At 38.3% G+C, this 23,614-nt stretch overlaps 3 protein-coding genes across 7 annotated transcripts in view; 1 reads left to right on the forward strand and 2 right to left on the reverse strand.

Moving 5' to 3' along the window:
- Positions 1-10,595, reverse strand: part of LOC101742647 (uncharacterized) — a 28,796-nt gene extending 18,201 nt beyond the window's left edge. The window contains exons 1-2 of one of the 5 annotated variants that reach the window (XM_038014540.2): positions 10,291-10,595; positions 8,091-8,252 (exon numbers count right to left, since the gene is read on the reverse strand). In XM_038014540.2, the coding sequence (XP_037870468.1) occupies positions 8,091-8,252; positions 10,291-10,485 (357 nt within the window). In that variant the 5' untranslated portion in view covers positions 10,486-10,595. Of the gene's footprint in view, positions 1-3,912; positions 4,401-8,090; positions 8,253-10,290 lie in introns of those variants that run through there. The other 4 variants (XM_038014537.2, XM_038014538.2, XM_038014536.2 and 1 more) reach the window with 4 other exon arrangements.
- A 43-nt stretch (positions 10,596-10,638) lies between these two features.
- Positions 10,639-19,220, forward strand: LOC101742800 (nucleoside diphosphate kinase homolog 5). Its single transcript, XM_021350138.3, has 5 exons — positions 10,639-11,271; positions 11,350-11,497; positions 16,871-17,043; positions 17,961-18,106; positions 18,830-19,220. Exons 2-5 carry the CDS (start codon positions 11,357-11,359, stop codon positions 19,075-19,077), a joined length of 708 nt encoding a protein of 235 aa, XP_021205813.1. The 5' UTR covers positions 10,639-11,271; positions 11,350-11,356; the 3' UTR covers positions 19,078-19,220.
- A 1,469-nt stretch (positions 19,221-20,689) lies between these two features.
- Sap-r (saposin-related) overlaps positions 20,690-23,614 on the reverse strand; it is a 42,303-nt gene continuing 39,378 nt past the window's right edge. The window contains 1 exon segment of the mRNA NM_001043366.1: positions 20,690-21,306. The gene's annotated coding sequence lies outside the window, so the exon portion shown is untranslated.

A 23,614-nucleotide genomic window follows, 5' to 3' on the forward strand; every position in this document is an offset into this window, starting at 1 on the left:
ACGGCCTTCGTCCCCCCTGTGATGACAATGGCGCGGATTGCTGATAGCGAAGAGCTTGAGGACGTCTCCCAGGTGGAGTTCGATTTGGCTGTACAGAGGATGCGGGCTAAGCGCACGGCACCCGGTCCCGATGGGATCTCGTCCCAAGCGTGGGCGCTCGCCTTGACAGGTGACGGCTTGGGGCCTGCCCTCCAAGGGCTATTCAGCAGGTGCCTCCGTGAGGGCAGGTTCCCAGAGCCATGGAAGACTGGTCGGCTTGTCCTTATTCCTAAGGAAGGCCGGCCACGTGATGAGCCAAGCGGGTACCGCCCAATCGTCGTGCTGGACGAGGCTGGTAAGCTCCTCGAGCGCATCGTCGCCAGTCGCCTCGTCCAGCACCTCGAAAGCGTTGGGCCTGACCTGGCTCCTAACCAATATGGTTTCCGGAGAGGTCGCTCCACCATGGACGCGGTCTTGCGCGTCCGCCACCTCTCCGATCGTGCGTGCTCCGAGGGGGGCGTGTTGTTGGCTGTGTCGATTGATATCGCCAACGCCTTCAACACGATCCCTTGGAGCACGATCGTGGAATCGCTCCGGTTTCACCGCGTCCCCCCTAGTCTCCGGACCCTGATAGAGGATTACCTTTCAGGGCGAAATGTAGTCTTCCCCGAGAGGAGGGGGTGGGGACGGAAAGCGGTGTCGTGCGGGGTCCCGCAGGGGTCGGTACTGGGACCACTCCTGTGGGACATCGGTTTCGACTGAGTCCTGCGCGGTGCTAGCCTGCGTGGCGTCGACGTAGTGTGCTATGCCGACGACACGCTGGTGACGGCCCGCGGAGCCGACTACAGAGCCGCAGCGATCCTTGCGACGGCGGCGGTCTCCACCGTCGTTAGTCGCATTCGGAGATTAGGTCTTGAGGTGGCCCTCCGCAAGTCCGAAGCGGTGTGCTTTCACCCAGTCCGGAGGGGACCTCCTCCGGGAGCGAATCTCATAGTCGGTGGAGTATCGATCGCTGTCCAGCCGAAGCTCAAATATTTGGGCCTTGTGCTGGACAGTCGATGGCGCTTCGACCACCACTTTGGTGAGTTAGTCCCGAAGCTGCTGGGGATGGCGGGCGCACTAGCCCGTGTTCTCCCCAACGTCGGTGGTTGCAGCGCCGGCGTCCGGCGTCTGTACCTGGGGGTCGTGCGCAGTATGGCTTTGTACGGCGCTCCCGTGTGGTCGCCCGCACTCTCTGCGCGCAATGCAGCTTTGCTGCTACGAGCGCAGCGGGTGCTCGCGGTGAGAGTCATCAGGGGGTACCGTACGATCTCCCGGGAGGTCGCCTGCGCCCTCGCCGGTTCCCTTCCTTGGGATCTCGAGGCTGAGGTAGCAGCTGCGGTATACCGGCGCAGAACACAGTCCCTGAGTCGGGGATGGACGCCCGGCCCGTCGGCTGTCGGTCGGTGGAGGCGTGCTGCGCGTCATCTGGCGTACGCCAAGTAGAGGGAGCGGTTGCTGGAGGAGCTTGGCCAAACTTCAGTCACTCGCCGACGCACCCTCGAGGCCCTGGTGCCCGTGCTGGAGGCATGGTCAGATAGACGACACGGCGTACTCTCCTTCCACTTAACGCAGGTCCTCTCGGGGCATGGTTGCTTCGGGAGGTACCTGTGGAAGGTCTGCAGGAGAGAGCCACATCCGGGTTGCCACCAGTGCGGGCATCCGGACGATGACGCTCAGCATGCACTCGAAGCGTGCCCGCGTTGGGAGCGCTCGCGGCGAGACCTCATCGCGGTGCTGGGGAGAGACCTCTCCTTGCGGGCTGTCATCGCCCGCATGCTAGAGGACCAGAATTCTTGGGAGGCCATGACCAGGTTTTGCGACCTGGTCATGGCGTTCCGTGAGGCTGAGGAGCGCGAAAGGGAGTGGGATCCCTCTTCGGCTTCAGAGCGAAGAAGGCGGAGTGGGCGGCACGGGCGCGAAGCTCCCGTTCATCTCCCGTAGGGGCTGTCGGGTGCCGGGTGCGGGGGTGCCCGGTACTCGGCTGTTGGTCCGGTGGTGAGGCGGCGCAAGGTGGCTCCTGTGCACCGCTCACGGTGTGTCTCCGAGACGACGTCCTGCGAGATTTTCCCGGGGATGGAGTGCCGTCCTATTAACAGGATGGGTACCGGCGACGGCGAGCCTTCGGCGCGCACTGTGCGGTACCGTGGGTTTCGTGGAGTCGGAGTGGTGGGGCTCGATGGGGTTTAGTCGGTAGTCGTTCTGCGGGGCAAGTGCTTCGCGCGCCTTTTTCAAGGCGTAGTCTCCTGTGAGAAATTGGGGGAGGTGAAGGACCTCGGCTCTTCTCTTCTCCCCTTCTTCCTCTCAGGAGGCGCCGGAGTCCGACATAACCCGGTCCGTTACCCCCCTCGACCGGGTATCCGTAAATGGATTCCCCAGCGTTAAAAAAAAAAAAAATAAATAAAAAAAAAAAAAAAAAAAAAGGGTCTAATTGATAATAGGATTTGTCTTTGTCACTCTTAAATAGTGCAATGAACTCTCCAAAGAATTTGAGTCAGACTTGTTATTGCATTTTTTATTTCGTCAACATGCCTGTTGGTTTGTCCATTTGAAACGCTTCGACTTTTATCCAGTAAATTAATTTAAGAATCAGAAATTTAACGCGATCAATCAGTATTGTACACCTAGTGGTTAATAAATATTCAATTCTTGTAGACTTCGTCGGAATTACATCGTCGGCTTCATTGAGTGTCTTTGATGCGACGGAGGGCTTCGAGGGAGGGTCGCAATAGGGTGGCCACCCCCGCCAGTGCATTCACCCCGCAGAAAGTGAGAATGGCCCCCTGAGCAGACTGTCGACTTTCATTCCGTAACACGTAGCGACCAACACCCTATGCTTAATTGCCCAAACTCGGTGCGATGCGGGTTCAACGACCCAGGATCTCTCGGGAAAAGCGCACGTCAGAATGTGATTTCCTCGCAGTTTCGTATGTAGAGGTCATTGACTCCCGGATTACGAAGGATTACATTGCATCAGTACGGGAAATGTTTACCGGAATTATAATGAATGTTTGTTAAACAGTGGTACGTTTTTTTTCTTTTTCTTAAAACTGCTCTAGACTGGATTGTTATTCTACAAAATAGATCAATGGCAGGTTATTATAAAAAAGGACAATAATTTGAAAAAAATAGTAAATCCTGAGTATTAAGTAAGAGAAAACAGTTCTCGATTTTATTTTAAATACCGTTATAGTTTTAACTTATAAGCGTGAACATATACCTACATTTGGAAATATAAGAAACAAGAGTAAAAAAATATTCTTATTACAAAATATCATATCAAATTTTAATGAGGAATTTCAATATGTCTGGCGCCCTTCATAGACAACAGAGCAGCGTGGAGTTGTCTCGAGGGGGTTTATCGCGCACTGATCAAAAATAAGCTTCCGTATATAGGGGTTTTGAGGTTGATATTGGTGGCTTTGTTTATTTATATTACGTAGAAATTATTTTTAATCAACGCGTTGAACAACACTTTCAAAGTCAGAATTTAAATGACATTTGAACTGAAATCTAGGAAACTTAAATCTCTTAACATCATGGATATGAGAAGAATGTTTTGTTTTTTTTGAACGCGGCCCTTACCCATGTGGTGCATATCTGTGGGAATCCCTTAATTAAGATAAATAATGAGAAAATTAGGCTCTTTATAATCCAATCCAACGAACAATTTGAACGACGTTAAACCTATATAATCGGACAATAAAAAGGAAAAAAAAACTACCAAATAGATTTTATTAATTTAGGGTAATTTGTAACTAAATAGTAGTAGTATACTGTTGATCTAATATACATACATTATAACTTAAATTTCAAATTCATAATCTAAAAGAAAAAAAAACCATTCTCTTTTTTTTTGCTATCTAATATTCAGTTAAAACAAAAATTTCTTACTCCGAAGTTTCATTGTTGACCGGCGTTATTTAATTGCATTATAGTTATTTACACTTCACTCGACGATATAGAATATCCATTTTATCGGCCACATTACTTTGATAAAATAAATCAAAATCTGGGTGAAATTTGTTTTTTTAGTGTACAGTGTGTTTAGTGTACAAAGTGCTTAGTGTACAGAGAGATTCTTTTTAAAATCGTTCAGGTGTAGACAGTCGGCGCGTCTTGGGCGGGTCAAAGACGGGCGCCCTCCGCCGTTTCTATGCACTAAGTGACAAGTGCAAGTTCATAGGCTGCAAGGCCCTCCGATCGATTATACTTTCCTCTTCCCTTTCCCTTCGACGGGGGTTGAAAAATAAAAGATCACTCTCGTTTGCGTCTTCTAATTATGTTATGCGTTATTATTTAAGCTAGTGCGTCTTCTAATTATGTTATGTGTTATTATTTAAGCTAGTGATCTCCTGGTATTATTAAATACTTCTATAATCACAGACTTCACCAAGACTACACTTTAGACAAATATTAATAAAGACAAACAATTATAGAGTATTCTCAATTTGAGCACAGACTATAAGCAATAAGAAAAGTTTGACATTAAACAAATAGTATGCATGCGTGGGTGGGTGTATTTGTCAAATACATTACATATAGTGTGTGTAATATTTTTATTTATTGATTTAATGTATTTTTTAGGCAAAATTAAAAAAAAATACTAACATTATGCACTCCTTCTGTATATTCTCTATAAGTATGGGAAATTTCATACTCCGTCTTCGTAAAAAGGGGTACAAAGTTGCTTCACGTATCGTGATATAGATGCTTACGTGATTTGTACATGTGTTCATATGTATAGTTAATTTTTATCAAGTGATAGACTAACCATTTTAAATTAAAATGAAGCTTTGGACATCACTTCTCTAGTTGGATAACGAAATTCACCGTGTGGTGTATTTTATATGGGAATTTAAATTTGCTTGAGAGCAAAATTAGTAGAGATACCTGTAATTCTGGTTATTGGTTGCAAATGTGGAATATATGTCGTCCCAGCCACACGATTCTTCGGTAGATAAGCTTTTTATTCATAGTAACTGTAATATCATACGGCGTCACCCTTCTGTTTGATAAGATATTTAATTACAGTCAAGCTCTTATCTCTTGTACGATTTTCGAGAATATTTAGTTTTATTACACATATATTTTTTGATCCAAACTTTTGTAATGATTGTGATATGAGATAAAATTCCCAGTTTTATTTTAGTGGGATTCATTGATTCATCCACTGAACGAAAAATAGTTCTGCAACTAAATTCAGAAAAGTATTCAAGTTATATATACGTTTACTTTTTTTCAGTTTTCACCAAAGACAGAGACCGTTCCGAAGTTTCCTACCACTCAATGTTATTCTACGAATCTGATAAACCCATATAAGTGTTTCTAACTAATCATGTTTTCAATTAAATAATTTCCTCATATTATCTTATGATAAATAATCTAATGTAACATTTCTTGTACGTAAAAAATTATTTGGTGGCGTTACGCTAACCGCATTGTGGTTCTTAGTACCTATTTCGTTATGTTACATTTTCGAGGTGTTTCGTGGCTGTATAGCCTCCATCACGTGGTGTGACGAGTGGGGAAGGTTTGAAGCTTTCAGTGCAAGTGGTGTTCAGGCAAAGCGGGGTCGTGCAGGCCCCCGCGGGTGGCGGGAGGCCGTAGTAGGAATATCCTTCACCTCCCGCGCTAGGTCAGGGTTAACTGTGCCCCCGAGCTCGCTGACGGTGAGCCACCTTCGACCTTGGACGAGATGCGTGCGGTAATGCACTCCCCGCAACCTAGCCTCCACTTATCGATAACGCCTTGAACATGATTCTCATGTGCATCTTGTGATCGAAGATTTAACGCGTTCTTAATGTAATAACATATACATATTTGAATTTCAAACTGCGAATAAGCATTCCAGCTCACGGACGTCATAGACAAAGGATATCGATTTATTGTCGTGTAGCTTTATTGGTTGTACGTACGTTTCAGCCGGCGTAAAACAACAAGTCTACGGACATGCGTAGCCAATGCTTGAACTTATACCAGTCATATTGCGCAGACAGAGAACATGACGACCTTATACCCATTGCTTTAAAGCGGATAATTCATTTACTTGAATTCTGTTTGATATCGAAATAACGACATTCGATTATCGCTTTTATTACAATTTTCTTAGGTACGAAATCGTATGCTTTCATCCAATTGTACGCCGATATGTGATTTCGAATTTTGTCGGCTATTACACGTGGTTAAGGTTGAGTTTGGTGAAAACGTGACGACGGGTGGTGGGTGGCTGTGGGTCGATAGTCCCGGGCGCGCACCGATCAATAGAGGAGGGGCGCTACCTCGCGCGGAGACGCTTCTTGCATCGCCCGCCGCGTGCCTACACACTCGAAGCAATAATACCTTCCTCAAAATATGAACGCTTAATTTGTCAACAGCAGGGGGCGCTTTGTCTTTTTTTTTATCTTACCTAAGCTGATAGCCTTGAGAGGCTATATCAGCGTCACTGAATGAGTAGATGAGCTCACGGGGCTAAAACATGCGGAAGTTACTAACACTGACCCTAGCAAGAGCAGTGCTTCGGAGAATCTACCACCGGATCGGAAACGCGACTCACTGAGAAGATCCGGCGAGAAACTCAGTGGGCTGTGTCTGTGAGTTAGTTTACTCGCCGAGCCCCGTCACAAGCGACAGGTTCGACGAGAAGGCCCTTTATAGTTTTGGGTATTTCCTCAATTTTGAACCGACTGATATGAAATGTTAAAACATCTATAATATAATATCGGCATAGTAGTCGATAAATTCTAATTAAGTAGCATGAATATATATCAAAGATCTTGTAAAAAATATTAAGCTACATAAATAATGAGATACATAAAACGTTTAATTTAGCATTTTGAAAGTACCTATATGATATAATTATTAATTTCTCGTCTAAAAATAGGTGCGGGAATCTTATACGCGATTTATACGATATTGACATGATGACAATTTAACAATAGGCCGAATATATATATTTTGTTACAAAGATATTGAAATCGGAAATAGAACCAGGACTCTGGAAGTCAATCCCTTCGTGAACCTATATTAGGATTTCAACCTCTTTTTATAAATAACGTTTAAAATATACTTCGAACAGTAGTAGTAGTTATATGTTTTTAATTATTATAAATTAATCGAATCAAAGTGACTTTTATGAATTGGATACATTGTCTGCTACTGCTGAAGTTCGGTAATAGATTGGAATTTGATAAAATAATTTAAAAGAGAACTTATATTAGATAAATAATGGTACGTCAAAGGTTCTTAAATATTACAATAATATAATTGAAACAGAACCTACATGTTTTAAAAATGGTATTAGCTTTTAATAAAAAATACCGATTGTAACTAAATTAAGCAATGTTACATTTTTCAAATGAATGAGAGCTTGCACCGCAAAATCGATCGCTCCTTATCGCGACACTAATATCTACATAGATTATGATTTGTGTCGATTATGTTGGCTTCCTAGTTTAATTAATTTTTCGAACATAAATGCCGATAATTACAATGCAATATTATAAATTCAACATTTACAAACAAATTAACATGATTGTAAACATTCACGAATGAATTACTTTTATAATAAATAGTAGTCCTCGATAGTCGAAACTCGACTATAATTAATTGAAATTATAAGTTTGTACACTATTATGATTCTATTATCAGAGACTACTATACTTTTGTAATTACAGATTTCGCCAAGACTACACTTTCAATAAACAATATTAATCTATTCTCAATTAGACCACAGACTATATGCAATAAGAAAAGCTTAACAATATACAAATAGTATGCATGCGTGTGTGTGTCAAATTCATGGTAGCGTGTGTAATGTTTTTTTAAATTGATTTAATGTATTTTTTATGTATAATTTAATAAACTATTTACATTCTGCACTCCTTCTCTATATTTTCTTTAAGTGTGGGAAATTCCATATTTCTCCGTCCGCTCAATTTTCGTAAAAAGGGGCACTAATTTTTTGCTTCACCTATTAATATATAGATATTCTTGGCACAGTTTTTTTGTGTATAAATTAAGCAAATGAATCAAAAAGCCAAACAGGTGATTAATATTAATATAACACTTACTTGAAAATTGATTGTAGAAGTGACGATCCGCATTGACTCCGCATAGTTTCTTAGTACAGAATCCGTATTCAAGCAACTCTGTCTCCACTCATACAGCTGCTCCAGTCTTGTGACGCATCGCTCACAGATCTTTTTCGGGAGGAAGTCGTCTTTCGATATCTGCTAAGTAACAATTGTATAGTTAGACATTAGATCTGTTACGATTTTTACAACGCATGAGTGAATGAACTATAATGTTTGAGTTAAGCAGTTTAGTATGAATATTGACGGATATTGGATTATCAAAAAACGGATGTCCCGAGTTAAGTAGAATTAAATAGGAGAATCCCTTTCCTAAAAGCCGAAAATCTCGAAATTCAATATTTTTAATTATACACTTTGGACTGTATTGGATAGACAAGTCTTAAAAATAACGGAAAGATAAAAAAAATCTATAAATAACTCAATAATTCAGTCTAAGTTGACATAATGTATGAGCTCTTTAGTTCAGCCTAACGTGTTCTAGTAGTAAGAATTACAACTTAAGCTGGTTGAAATAACGACTATTATCGTGTGAAAACAGTGTCGTCGTGTTAGTCGCGTGTCAGGGATCATTGCTTCCCTCGTTCGATTTACTTCTGTATTGGATACATTTGCTACGGTAACGAGTAAGAATATGAAATCCGACAGTATTGAGAGGGCTGAGATTTGTGGAGAAATTTATTAGGATTAAAATACGTACTTTTACTACCGAATATCGTGCTAATTTATTCTTTCGTTTTGATGACTTACGATTTCTAAGTTATCCTTTTAGTTTAGTTCACTTTGATTTAACGCTGATTTTTTTATTCTCTGTTAATAAAATATTTATTATCTTTATTTAAAAAATTGCGATTTTCGAATATGCTTTGAATATGCAGTTTTAATCACTTAAAACAGTAGTTTTATCAAGCGTGCATGCAAACACGGAAACTCTGTCTATAACGATACCATACTATGGGTTTTTTCGAGTATAGAATCTAGAAGAAATATAACTGTTACAATTAAACTTCTTTATTATAGAATATAAAAATGGATTAAGCCAAAAAGTTCAATGCCATTTTTTCTTCTGTTTGTTACCAGATTTTGTTTTTTTAATATGTAAGCTATTAATCAGTTTTGTGTATTTATAACATTTTTACGGCTTTTGCGCGAGTCGTAGACAGAATTACAACTACTTTTACTGATTAATCTCGCGTTTTCATTCTTTGTCTTTTTCCGGCGTTTGTGTATTTTTTTTGATTAATTTTACAGTTTTCGTGGTCAGGAACGTCTAAAGTGTTGTCAAGCTAACGACTTAATCTTCCGATACCACGATAAGGAAAAAATGAAATTACCTTATCAATGGAAAAAAAATACAAATGAATAAAAACAAATGCTTATAAATCTTGAAGTTGCAATAATTGTGGTCGAATTCGGACGATAGGTAGAGAGATCTCTTATTGGGTTAGAATGGGATTTGTTTTAAGATTAATATAACTTCAAAGTGTCGCGTGAAAAATAGTGGCAAGGCCGAAAATTATTTTACTAAAACTAAGTATTTGTTTTATATATTTTTTCTGTGTGAGCTTGTGATGTTTCAATAAAGAGCTATCTAACACTTCATATCCAATGCAGCCTTATCACTTAAATAGATATCTATAAATATCTATAAACTATAAATAAGATAAGAGCATATTTTTTTAATGTGATTCTTCCGTTTTTTGGGTTAAAAGGCTTTTGCATTATATATGTATACACTTATTAAACTTGTATTTTTACTATTTTTATTTACAAAGAAAAATGAGCGTCTCTACCTTTACAAAAAAAAAATTGATTTTTTATATGAATTTGGAACACATGTCATTTATTTTGTTACCAAGGGCTAAAATTGGAGTCGTAGAAAATTCAACAGGTATCGTGAAACACCATAATTTACGGCGTAACCCACAGCGGTGGTGCGTAGAGCGCACGCGTCTACGGGGCCTACGTCTCAGCTACGCAGACGTAGTGTGTGCATCTTTTCTTCACGGCAAAGCTTTATGTTTACATCTAATCAGAATAAAATTATCTATTGCTAAATCGGTTTCATGTTACAACGTAACATTATGATGACATAGTGACAAGTTTACATTATTCATTACTTTTAAGAGGTGTGCACATTAAAACGATAAAAGATATGAAATAAACATGATAGACTTACCATAGTCGGTAAGCAGGTCCTGAGTTTGAATAGGATCTGCCTTTGTTCCGACTCCTTATCGAATATGTGGAGCCTCGGACCGCTCTTCAACGAGCACAACCGACATAGGTCTGTGAATGCTGTGAAGTTGAGGTCCTCGGGCTCGGTCATAGCGAAGCACCTGATGAGGAGGTCAAGGAGGCAAGAGTTGTCCATGTATACGGCGGTAGTTGTCGGGTGGCGGGAGACAGGGTCAACGCCGCATGTTCGGGTGCAGGCGTCAGGGAGGCGTCGCGCCGCCACTGCGTCCGGGGGGCACTGGGGCCAGTGCGCGCCCCCGTCCGCCCCTCGCGACCCCCTCGACCCCCTCGCGCTCCCCGCCCCAGAGGGGTGGCGCGCGCTACGAAAACGCGTATCAGTTTTTCCACTTAAAATCTCCTACGTGACGCTTACTGATGTCGCAATTGATTTTCATTAATGATGCGTGTTTGTTTCTTTCGTGTTTTTTTTTTGCTTTTAATGTTTCATAATATCTCAATGAAATGATTCACGCGTGAATTGCATATTTAAATTTTAATTAATTTATATAATGATTGAAATAATTTAATTAAAGCAACCAAATAATTCTCATTACTATTTTTGGACCAGACAAACGTATATGCTGCTTACAGTTTCTTTTACCGTAAATTATATACTATATATTGTTTATAATACCAAAGAAATAAAAACTTAAAAGTTAAACATATACATAATAAACAAGAGATTATAATTAGTTTTACCAATAATTGTAGTCCTAATATATTTATTGTAAAAAAATATTAATGAATCAGGGAAATGAACAACATGATACTTCTTTTAACACAGATAAAAACACACAAATCCATCGTCACGAAATACAACCTCTTCTTTGCATTTAAATATAAACACGTATGTCATTTCCTTAAGTCAATTAGGCACTAGACATTTAGAAAACTGTTAACTATTAACATAAAACTACCAAGAGTACGTTTCAAGAAACTACTTATAAATATATGAACTGATTAATTAATTTTACAAAGTGATAATCGCCTATATTTGAAGGGAAGAAATGTCCGTGACTTCATCGGACTCACAAGCACCTAGTCATGCGTATTCCGAACGCACGCTTGCATTGATTAAGCCGGAAGCATTCCAGGATTCAGAAGCTATTCAAGATCATATAAGAAACAATGGCTTCACTATCCTAGCTGTAAGTGAAATTCAACTTTTGTAACTAATCAATGTTACTATACTATATTGTATTTAATAATTTTTTTGTTAGAAATTCCAGAATGAATACGTTTAAAAATTTTAAAACATAATAAATCAGTCAATTTTGTTTTCAGATTCTTATATATTTTTATTTTTAATTTATTACTGCTAATTTCGAGGGATGAGCTCACGGCCCACCTGGTGTTAAGTGGTTACCGGAGCCCTTGACACTCGAGTTCTAAGTTGAAAAGCTGCTTCACGGCAGAAATAGGCAGGTTAATCTATCCGTACGGACTCTAAGACGCCCTACCACCAGTAATTACGCAAAGTAATTACGTATGCTCATGTGCCTACAAGGACAATAAAAAAATATGCACGATTCATTACAATAGGTAAACTTGCATGAAAGCAGCGGCTTGGCTCTGCCCCTAGCATGCTGAAGTCCATGGGCGACGGTACCCATTCACCATTAGGTGGGCCATATGCTCGTCTGCCAACAAGGGCAATAAAAAAAATTGTTATTATTTTTATTAAATTAGTGTTCGCCTAGTAATAGAAATTCAACTTTACGGACACTTAATAATTTTGAATTATTTTATGCTTATTTAAGTAGTGCATTATTCCTTATTATTTCATTAAATATGTAATAAACATATTTTTTATTATTATTTAAAATGTTTAAAAAAAGTTATATTTCGAAAATATTTAACGATTGAACCTCGTCAACAGCTAAGTTATATAAATTAAACAGCCTTTAATTTATTTAAAATTAGACTACGAAATTGACCATAACTTTATTATATTTGTGTATGTACCTATTTGTGTTTGTGTATGTCAATTACTATTTTATTTATAATTTTTATATGGTTTATTTGATGATATTTAAATGGTAATTTTATCAATATTTCAATAACTCTATGTACACGTGCCGACTTGTTTCCGAAATCTTTCGAAAATTCCGTATTGGACGCGAAATAATGATTTTTTTTAAATAGCTTACTGAATGAAATATCAATACTCTGCATACATATGCAGACAAAGGAATACATTTCTAAATTTATTCTGTTATACATCTTGTCTCTTCACACCTACTTCTCTGAGTCTTGTCCTGGTTGTCTAGTTGCCTAGGGTTCTGCTGCTATCTTTATTTCGTCTTCTTACAGCTACTTCTGATTGATTCTATGTGATGTCTCCATTTCATTTTCCTATTTGTAACGTATCATATGTCTATTCTATTTCTATTTAAGAAAGTTCGAGCGATGCACCGGTGTTCGAATCTCAGGCGGGTACCAATTTTTCTAATATAAATACGTACTCAACAAATGTTCACGATTGACTTCCACGGTGAAGGAATAACATCGTGGAATAAAAATCAAACCCGCAAAATTATAATTTGTGTAATTACTGGTGGTAGGACCTCTTGTGAGTCCGCGCGGGTAGGTACCACCACCCTGCCTATTTTTGCCGTGAAGCAGTAATGCGTTTCGGTTTGAAGGATGGGGCAGCCGTTGTAACTATACTTGAGACTTTAGAACTTATATCTCAGGTGGGTGGCGCATTTACGTTGTGGATGTCTATGGGCTCTAGTAACCACATAACACCAGGGGGGCTGTGAGCTCGTCCACCCATCTAAGCAATAAAAAAAAAAGAATATTATTTGATTCGATCTGACAAGATTGTGGAAGAAACATCACACAGTCATCAAATTTCCCATTTGGTAACATTAGTTCTAAGCCCCAATTTCCCTGGCATAAGGTCTACGATTATTTAAGCACAGTATAAACCAACCTCTGTGCTATAATAATTCCCTGGTCCGATCGTAAAATACAAATGACGCCAACGCACGCAATGTGTTACAATGTAATTACATTTGTATGGTCGATAAAGGGAAAAAAAAAACTATTTCTATGTTAAGTAAGAAGTGATTAAATCATAATAATTATGCATAGAATTACGTGAAGTGGCATTAGTCATGGAATCGGCAGTCATATATTTATCAAAGCTCTTTACGATACGAAATCCATCAACGTTTTAAAATTGTGCAGAATTGTTCGTTCATTTCAATATCAAGATATGTATGTATGTACTTTTATTCTATTACTTTAGTTTAGCTAGGGGCGGCTGGACAGTGCCCCTGACATTGCCGTACTTAAGAACCACCTCACATATTAAAATGTAACTGGACTCGAAGAGGGAACTTAACATTTTTATTAATGTACTAATCACTTTTTTTATATTAATACGGGTACGTATCTTGAAAATTGGAATAATTTTTAAAGATTAAATTATTAGGAACCGAAACTTTGTGTTAGTGGTAAATAAAAAAAATCATTGAGTAATTTGTGTTTCAGGTTTATTATCGAACTAATTTTACGCAATCCTGTACATTATCGGTCATAAAAGAAACCACGCCAATCCATTTGTACCGAAGCACATGCTCAGTATCAGATAGAGTTGAAAATCGATAAACGAGCTATCTGCTTTAACTTCGTTGAATTACATCTCAAAGGGTTTCGTTGAATCTAAATACGCATGTCTGCATGACGCGTGTCCTGCGCTATATCTAGCGAAGGGTTGCGTAATATGTGTATCTTTATAGTATAGAGATGGGACACTGACCATGTGTATTAACTATTTGAACGAGTTCTGCATTACATGTATAACGCAATAAGCATCGAGTTTTGCTCGATAACTTAAATTATTTTTTACAAAGTAGACGAGTAGGATCGTTGTCTAACTACTCACAGTTTGTGGACGCTTTGACATTGAGATACAATATAGGGAATAGGAAAAAATGAAGAAAACAATTATATAAAATATCTGTAGACGGATTATGGTTGGACACCATCGTTGTGGTGGATAAAAAATCAGGAGTTCCATTTTTTCTCTATTCTTAATAATGCTGTCTCTTTTTCGCAATATCACTTAATTATCAATACATATAAAATTTTACCACGTTCCACCTGCTGTAAAGCTATGTTGTGTATGTATTTCGAATCCTCCCGATCAACTCTGGGTGCTTTTAGACTTTCTAAGCACCGGTCACCGTTATCTTTAAACTCGTCGAGCACGACTAAGAGTTCGACGTGCAACTTAACCCCCCGACCCAAGCCACTGAGTTTCTCTCCGGATATTCTCAGTGGGTCGGGATTCCGATCTGATCGTAGATTCAGCGACGCACTGCTCTAGCTAGAGAAAGATGTTAGCAAAGTCTCTCCGGCTGAGCCCCGTAAGATCACCTATCAGTTAGGTGAAGCCGGCATAGCCCCTCAAGGCTAAGTAGGAAAAAACATCTGTGAGGTTTCCGGAGACCATTTATACACCTTATCCGGAATGCTACTTGCTACCTGCACGACTCGGTATTGTGATACTGTATGTAATATGTATCGTAAACTATAAGCTGTATGTAACTAATAGTGAATGATGGAATGGTAGCCTATATAATATACTATTTTGAACGGTGGGGCAGCCTTTGTATATATACTTGAGACCTTAGAACTTATATCTCAAGGTGGGTGGCGCACTTACGTTATAGATGTCTATGGGCTCCAGTAACCACTTTAACACCAGGTAGACTGTGAGCTCGTCCACCCATTAAAGCAATAAATTTTTTCTAGGACAAATTCCGGTGGCGAGTATGCTGGTTTTTATTAAAGTAATGGGTAGATGACCTCACGATACTCCTGATACTAAACTTTTAACTTAATACTAAACTGTTAAAGACCAATAAGTGAATACAGCCACCTGGTTTGAATCGTCTTCATTGCTGAAAATCTTGTCGTTTACAAATAATAATTCAGACCTCGATATTATACCTGAAGCGTATTAATTAGTAGGTATTATGAATTTAGAAATCAAATGCTGTAATGATCTTGGACAGTTCTTTATTACCTCCTAGAACGTCAAGTTTTATAAAACGACGCAGAAGCTTTAAATTCGTAAAAGATGAATCAATTTTACTGAAATCAGAGTTCATCTCTAGTACACGATATGCAAAATTCCGTATCAACATTGGTGCAGAGAGGAACCCTTCGTAATAGCCCGTCATATGCACGCTGCAACCCTTATTTTCACAGGGCTGGCTCTGGTAGTATTTTTTTTATTTAACACCTCTTTGAGTAGTTTACTTTTAAAGTAAACGAGCTTAAGTTTACTTTGATCTTTAATTACCACCATTGTTCACACGCATCAATAACAAAGTAGTAAAGTACTGTATGTACGGAATGCGAATATATTTCACGTAATTACAATAAAATTCCGTTAGTCATAGAATCAGTAGATATTCATAAATATTCCTTAAAAAATGATACTTTATTTTCGTGTTTTGTCACGTTTTTGATACTTTATCGTATGAATTTTCCAATAAATGTTTTGATTTCCCTTAAATGCTTTGGAACCCTTGTTTACATGATTTTATATTGTTTGTTGTAATTTCGAATTGGACACTTCAGCTAATAAATACCCTATAACAGGTTTAGTAGTGATCAAGTTTTTGACAGATTGATATTTTATTTTCAAAGGTGTGTTGGAGACGAATGTTTTAAAGTTTGATCAGGGATCACTTTTTTTTTCTACTTTTACAAATAGCCTTGAGAGGCCATTTCAGCTTCATCCTAACGTGTGTAGGTGAGCTCACGGGGCTCAAACTGGAGTGTTGTTAGCACTGACTCTAGCAAGAGCAGTGCTTCGCAGAATCTACCACCGGATCGGAAACGCGACCCACTGAGAAGATCCGGCGAGAAACTCATATATTGTAATATATATAATATTAACGCGAAATTAAATTGTACCTAAAACCTTTTTTTTTTTTATTAATTGTTCTCAGATTTTCTAAATCAAATTTTTGTATGTACATATTATGTAGAAATTGGTAATAATTTTATAATATTTTGAATTTCATAATGAACAACCCTACCATAATGAATGATTCAAGGATCTTGGAGCACACCCCAGCTCCGCGGCGGTCACCGCTCTTATCTGTGGAAACCATACAAAAAACTTATAAAATTGTCGACGTTTCGAGGGGTCAGTGTTCGTGAAGGACGCGTTTCTATTCAATTACTAGTTTTATAGTTACGGGGTGGGGGGTAATTATAATTACTTCACGGCAATCTGTTTTTTTTTTCGAATGAGTCATAAGTATTTTATTTTTTGTTTTATGTTTTAACTGCAACCAAACAAAATTTTAATTTTTGTTTAAAATTTATAAATCTAAATTATTTTTCCTAGTAAACTTTGAATTGCTTGTTTTAATCTTTTTAATTATATTTGGAACACGGTATCCGATCCATAATTTGACTCCATACGGCGCTTCGGATTCTCGATAATTGCGATCAGACGAACATTTGAGAACCATTTTATGTTTTTTTAGAAGCGCGTAGTTCAACTAACACCGGAGCAAGCAGCGGAGCTTTACAGAGGTCACTACGGACGACAACACTTTCCTCATTTAGTAGCTCAAATGTCATGCGGTCCGATAGTGGTATTGGTCTTAGCTGCCCGAGATTGCATTCAAAAATGGCGTACCCTTATGGGCCCGGCCAGGTGAGCTGATTTTAGTTTCAGTAGATGTAACGTAATTTATCGTGGGGCTACTTTTATATTTTTTACTTTTTTTTACTGCTTAGATGGATGGACGAACTCACAGCCCACCTGGTGTTAAGCGGAGCACATAGACATCTACAACGTAAATTTGCCACCCACATTGAAATATAACTTCTAAGGTCTCATTATAGTTATAACGGCTGCCCCACCCTTCAAACCGAAACTGCATCACGGCGGCAATAGGCGGGGTGGTGGTGCCTACCCGTGCCCACGGCATTGCCCATGTATATGAATAATAGTGTCTATAATATGTCTATTACCTACCTACGTCATCTACCTTACATTTGAGGCCGTCAGCGTAAAAGTGACTTAAGCTTACCGTAGTTAGAATTTACATTTACATACTTCGTAGCTAAAAATAATTCGGACAAAAATAATGTTTACAAAGCCATCTGTTATATATGAGTCGTCTATTATCAAAGGTGGCAATCTGTGCATTTGGACAAAATTTTTTTATTGATATGTCAATACAGATTGATTTGAATATAATCGTCTCCTTCAAAGAATACGGTTCAAAACCTGCATTAAATAAAGGTTAATAGTTAACCTGTTATTTATCTAAGATGTCGTTCCGAAGAGTTTTGTGACTGCCGATGGAATACAAAGTCAATAATTCGTTTTTCTGATTTACCAATCATTGTCCAAAAGTCAGATTGCCGCCTTTGATAATAGTCGACTCATATGACTGTGTGAAACTAGGGCTAAACCGTTTTTGCATCAAAATGTATTGTTTTAAATAAATTGCAATAAATAAGCACGAATATGAAAAATTGTGGGTTAGGCCACTTTTACGCTGACGGCCTCATTTATCTTCGAGAGCAATAAAAAACAAACCGAAAATTTGTTTAATTCCTAAGGGTCGCCGAAGCTCAAGCATACTGGCCAGATAGTCTACGGGCATGCTACGGTCGTCGCACTAAATACGGAGATTATTTTAACGGTCTCCATGGCAGCGAGAACCTCGCGGAGGCTGTGAGAGAAATACATTTCTTCTTTCCTAACAGTAAGTTGAGATGTTACGACTAGTCTGAGATTACCGCGACATAATTTTATTTTTTTAAAAGAAAACCAGGTTTTTATGCCGGTGTTCAAATACCGCCGCAGTTGCCGTTTTTTTTCTAAGGAAATAAGGCGCAAAATTAGAAATTTGCGTAATTACCAGCACCATTCTTATTTGACAATATTGTCGACTTTATACTATTCACGGCAATTCTTAGCACCTGTAGTACACTTGTATAGGTTCTTAGCCAGTAAGCAGCATTGGCTGTGTCCCTGGCATTGGTGTTATTCAAAAGCAATGGTGATCATTCTTTAGTAGCTGGGCCATATTATGCTTGTACAATTTTTGAAGGCCAAGCTTGCATTATCATCTGATAATTTTCAGAAACGGAACTCGTTTTATTTTAAATGAGCAGAATTTTTTCATTTATTAAACAAATAAAATCAATTAAGCATTTTTTTATTGCTTACATGGGTGGACGAGCTCACAGCCCACCTGATGTTAAGTGGTTACTGGAACCCATAGACATCCACAACGTAAATGCGCCATACTTCGAGATATAAGTTCTAAGGTCTCAAGTTTAGTTACAACGGCTGCCCCACCCTTCGAACCGAAACGCATTACTGCTTCACGGCAGAAATAGGCAGGGTGGTGGTGGTACCTACCCGCGCGGACTCACAAGAGGTCCTACCACCAGTTAAAATGGTGATAACGTTATTATTTCAGTGATAGTCGGTCCTTTACTTCGGAATTGGCAAATAAACGATTATATGCAGAAGTACATTACTCCCACGCTGCTGCCTGGCCTCACGGCTCTGGCTCACGAGCGACCCGCTGAACCAATATTATGGCTGGCAGAGTTTCTCCAACGTCACAATCCCAATGAACCGAAACTAGCCGATAAGATAAATCATCAGCGCGAACAACAGCGCTGCTACACTCCCGTGCCATCTGAAGAGAGTATTTTAAAGTAAATAGAAATGCGAAAGTGTAGTAACCGAGGTATTGAGAAGACAAGAACTACATAAAAGCTATGTTTGTTACAAGAATGATTGACTTTATAAATCATATGAAATTAAAATCAATAAAAAAGAACCACATTAACCATTTCAACAAATTCCGATGTATGGTTTAGGAACGCCGGGAAGACGTAGTGTATTTTTTATATACACACATTTATATCATACTAGCTTTTCATATACCATCGCCTGCATGGATAATCCTTTATCGCACGAGGGAAGACCTGTGCTAAGTACTGAGTTGAAAGAGTTAAATGCCCTATATTATTTCGTAGGATTAAAACTATTCCCATGGAGAATTTCGTCAAAATCGTTTTTTTATATTTTTTTATTGCCTATTTGGGTCCGGAGCCCATAGACGTCTAGAACGTAAATGGCGCCATTTACCTTGAGATATGATTTCTAAGGTCTCAGTATTGTTATAGTTATATCTGATACGGCCGGTAAAATCGTAACTGAAAAACAGTTTTGTGTTCAGTGAACATACTTGTATGTAATGTCGGAGATAATTAAGGTTGGCATGTCCCGGGTCATATCATTTAATTGCCATAAAGTAAAAAGTGGTTTGCGTCAACCCATGTTATAAAAACCATCTGATAGGTTTCAACAAAATTCGTCCAGTTGATTTTTTGTGTGAAAGTTTAACACACAATCCACAAAAAAAACTTCCACGCTTATAATATTAGTACGATATTCACGAGCAATTTCGATACCGTACGTAAATCGGCTACAAATCTGTAGTGGATTCCCGTTGTCTTAAAGGTGAAATGAGGCCATCAGCGCAAAAGTGGCCTAGCCCACATTTTTTTATATTCAAGCTTATATTGGAATTTATTTAAAATTTTAATAAATGTTGATGCAAAACCGGCCTATCCATAGTTTCACCCATAGATAACTGATAGCTTTGTAAACATAGTTTTTGTGCGTATTGTTTTTTTTGGCTACTCAAATTGAAATTCATGAAAATTCAAACCTAATTACCTCCATACTAACTATGGTAAGCTTAGGCCACTTTTACGCTGACGGCCTCAAATATCCGTCACTCTTCCATCATGTTGATGGTGAGCTGCTGTGCCTAATCCTCATATACCTGGGCTCCATGATTACGAATACTGGATCGTGCGAGTCTAAGATACGAAGACATATCGGGATAGCAAAAATACGACTTTGGACTCCAGCATCAATGTCGCTCCACTCCGCGGACAAGAAGGAATATAGGAACATAGTCCTAACAAAAGCTCCTAATAAAAGTTACATTTCAACAGAAGCCGTTGGGTGGGAGTGGTAGTGTTTTCATTTATACTAATATATAAATCTACAGTGGTTTTTACGGATGTCCGTTATAACTACTGAACCATGCATCCGATTGACTTGAAATTTGGTATCCATGTAGAAAACACATGTACTTAATGGATAGGCTAATATTTATATGAGTGTTGAACTCCCTACACCAGTTGCGGGGTCGTTAATGATGAGACTCTTTGCGGGGGTGAGAAATAATATTGTTAATTTTAAATGTCCAGCAAAGCGGACGGGTACAGTTAGTTTATAAATAAAACGCAATTATATATTTTAATATTTTTTTCATAAAAACACATTTTAAAATTGGCCATATTATACAGGTAAGTGTACTACAAGTTAACAGTTTATTTCTACAACGTAGTTGTCGTTGATAGCCGTCAATGAAATTATATTAGATCGAATTCAGAAACGTCATAGCGACTGTTTTGTCGCATCGACGCGGTCTACTCGATGATCGGATTTCTCAAAAAAAACCCAGATACTGTGATTAGCGGTTTTTAAGTATTTGAAAAACTTTTAACACCCAATTTCTATCGGGGAATATGTATTATGATAAAATAAACCGGTATTACTGTAGAATATGTAAGATAAGAAAAATAATTATTATTCATTTACATTATATTATTGTTTCGTTTGATTATTCTAAATCAAGTAATAAGCAACGTATAGACTGAAATGATAAGTCTATTTCCATGAATAAGTACACTTTTGATACAATTTTTTGTTGTTGTTTATAATGGTTACAAAATTATGTTGATCAATCATGAAAAAAAATAAACTTAAAAATAAACACTTTTGGTAAAAAAAAAACGAAGGATTACATACATTACAAGAAGAGATTACCGATTCTATCTATAGTTATATTGTAGATGGAACAGGTACCTGAAAACAAAGTATATTTTTGTCAAATTAATAATGAATAATATTTTTTTACTTTTGACGTTTTTAAAGTAATTATTTTAATAGAATGATTAATATATTACAGCTATGTAAATGAAAAAGAAAAGAAAACGATGCCACTACTACGAATTCGTAGGAATGTGTTCGTTACTTTATAAAACTATACTGAGACCTTAGAACTTATATCTCAAGGTGGGTGGCGCGTTTGCGTTTTGGATGTCTATGGGCTCCAGTAACCGCTTAACATCAGGTGGGCTGTGAGCTCGTCCACCCATATAAGCAATAAAAAAAAAAACACATTTTGGTTATTTTTTGTCTAACATTAAATCGATTGGTAAAATCCTACGATCGTTTTTGCGCAACTTTACGTCCATATTTAGATTTAAAAGATGGAATCATTTGGAAGCGAATTACGAGCGGCAGTACCAATCCAGTGAAATATATATATATATATATATATGTAGGATGGCGGAATAACGAGAAATGGATCTCACCTTATTTATTTTTTATTTTTTACACAAAGAAACAACAACATATCACTTTTACATCTTACCACCACCACACACACTAATCTTTTTTTTCTGACTACCTACTGACTTTGACAGACCATCCACAAATTGGGGTTGTCAGATTTAAATAAAATTAAATTCTAAAAAATACTCCACACGGCCGTCCTGGTTAATCATCTGACCCAGATGAATAATTTTCTACCGACGTGACCCATGGTTTCATGAAATCAGCAGAAGAAGTCGTGTTGATTGGACCCTCTGTATTTCCAACTTTCTTCACAACATATCGGTCATTTCCTTTGTTTTTTAAGACTTCATAAGGTCCTAGATACTTAGGAAATAATTTACTGCCTTGAGAGAACTGCGTTTTCTTGATTGCTACTAAATCGCCAACTTTGTAAGAGGTCGCTTCTTTTCTCTTTCTGTTATAATTTTTTATGTTTTCTTCTTGTATCTTCAGCAGCGATTCTTTAGCTTTTTCTCTCAGCTCTTGTCTTTTTTCTTTAAACATTTGTATTTCTTCTTCCTCTATTAACTTCTTAAGTTCATCATCGTCTTTATCTTTTATTTTAGTGCCAAAGAGTAATTCAAATGGCGTCATTCCTATGCTTCTTTGGTAGGTACCATTCAGACAGCGTTGTACTACAGACACACGGCGGTACCATTTGGTCGGATCATCAGCGCTGAGCTTGCTCAACACGGCAATGATAATCTGATGAATCCTTTCGACCTGGCCATTTCCTCTGGGTTGTCCTGTAGTAATCGTATAGTGCGTAATATTTTCATTACGGCAATACTCTTGAAATTCATTTGCAGTAAATGCGGCGTTTCGATCAGTAATAATCCTTTCTGGTGATCCGAAAGTTTGCTGTTGCAGTCTTAACTTTTCTACCGCCTCTAGAGCGGTAAGAGTCTTAACAGGGTAAATCCAGGTAAATTTGGTATAAGCGTCAACAACGGTGAGGATATACTTGTAATTTTTATGAGTAGATGTCAAAGGTCCGAGATGATCAATGTGGTATGTTGATAATGGAACATTGCCTTTGTCTATCGGGTGTAATAGTCCTTCCCTTTTACCTCTCTTGTGCGATATGAGAATGCATTCAACGCAGTTATCTATAACTTTTCTTATCTTATCTTGTAAATTCTCAATATAATATTCTCTGTTGATTAATTCTTCTGTTTTTGTAATACCAAAGTGTCCTCTCTCATGGTTTTTACGAATGATCTCGTACTGCATTTTCTTAGGTATAACAATCAATCTATTTCCTTCCTTCTCTTTGTAAAGTATGTCTTGCTGTATTATGTAATCTTGATAATTTTCTTTCTCTAAAATTGTTTTTATTAGTCTTATTCGTTCATCTTCGTTCTGTGCTTTCCTCAAACGAGCCATCGTTTTAGTGAGAATTAAACAAACTGGATTTCTACTCAAAGCGTCAGCGTGCTTCATTCTGGATCCTGGCCTGTGTTCAATTTCATAATCGTATTCTTCGAGGAGCAGAGCCCAACGGGCGACTCTCGGTGGCAGATCCTTTTTTTGCAAAGTCATTGTTAGGGCAGAACAATCGGTTACTATTTTAAAATGTATTCCCAAAACGTAAACTCGGAACTTCTTAATAGCAGCAACTATAGCTAAAATTTCTAAATAATAGCTGTGGTATTTCCTCTCAGCTGGAGTCGTTTTCTTACTCATATAATAAACAGGGTGCATTAGATTGTCTTTAGGGCATTTCTGTAATAGGACAGCTCCGTATCCATCCATGCTTGCGTCTGTATGAATT

Source organism: Bombyx mori, chromosome 12 (assembly GCF_030269925.1).
Source record: "Bombyx mori chromosome 12, ASM3026992v2".
NCBI lineage: Eukaryota > Metazoa > Arthropoda > Insecta > Lepidoptera > Bombycidae > Bombyx > Bombyx mori.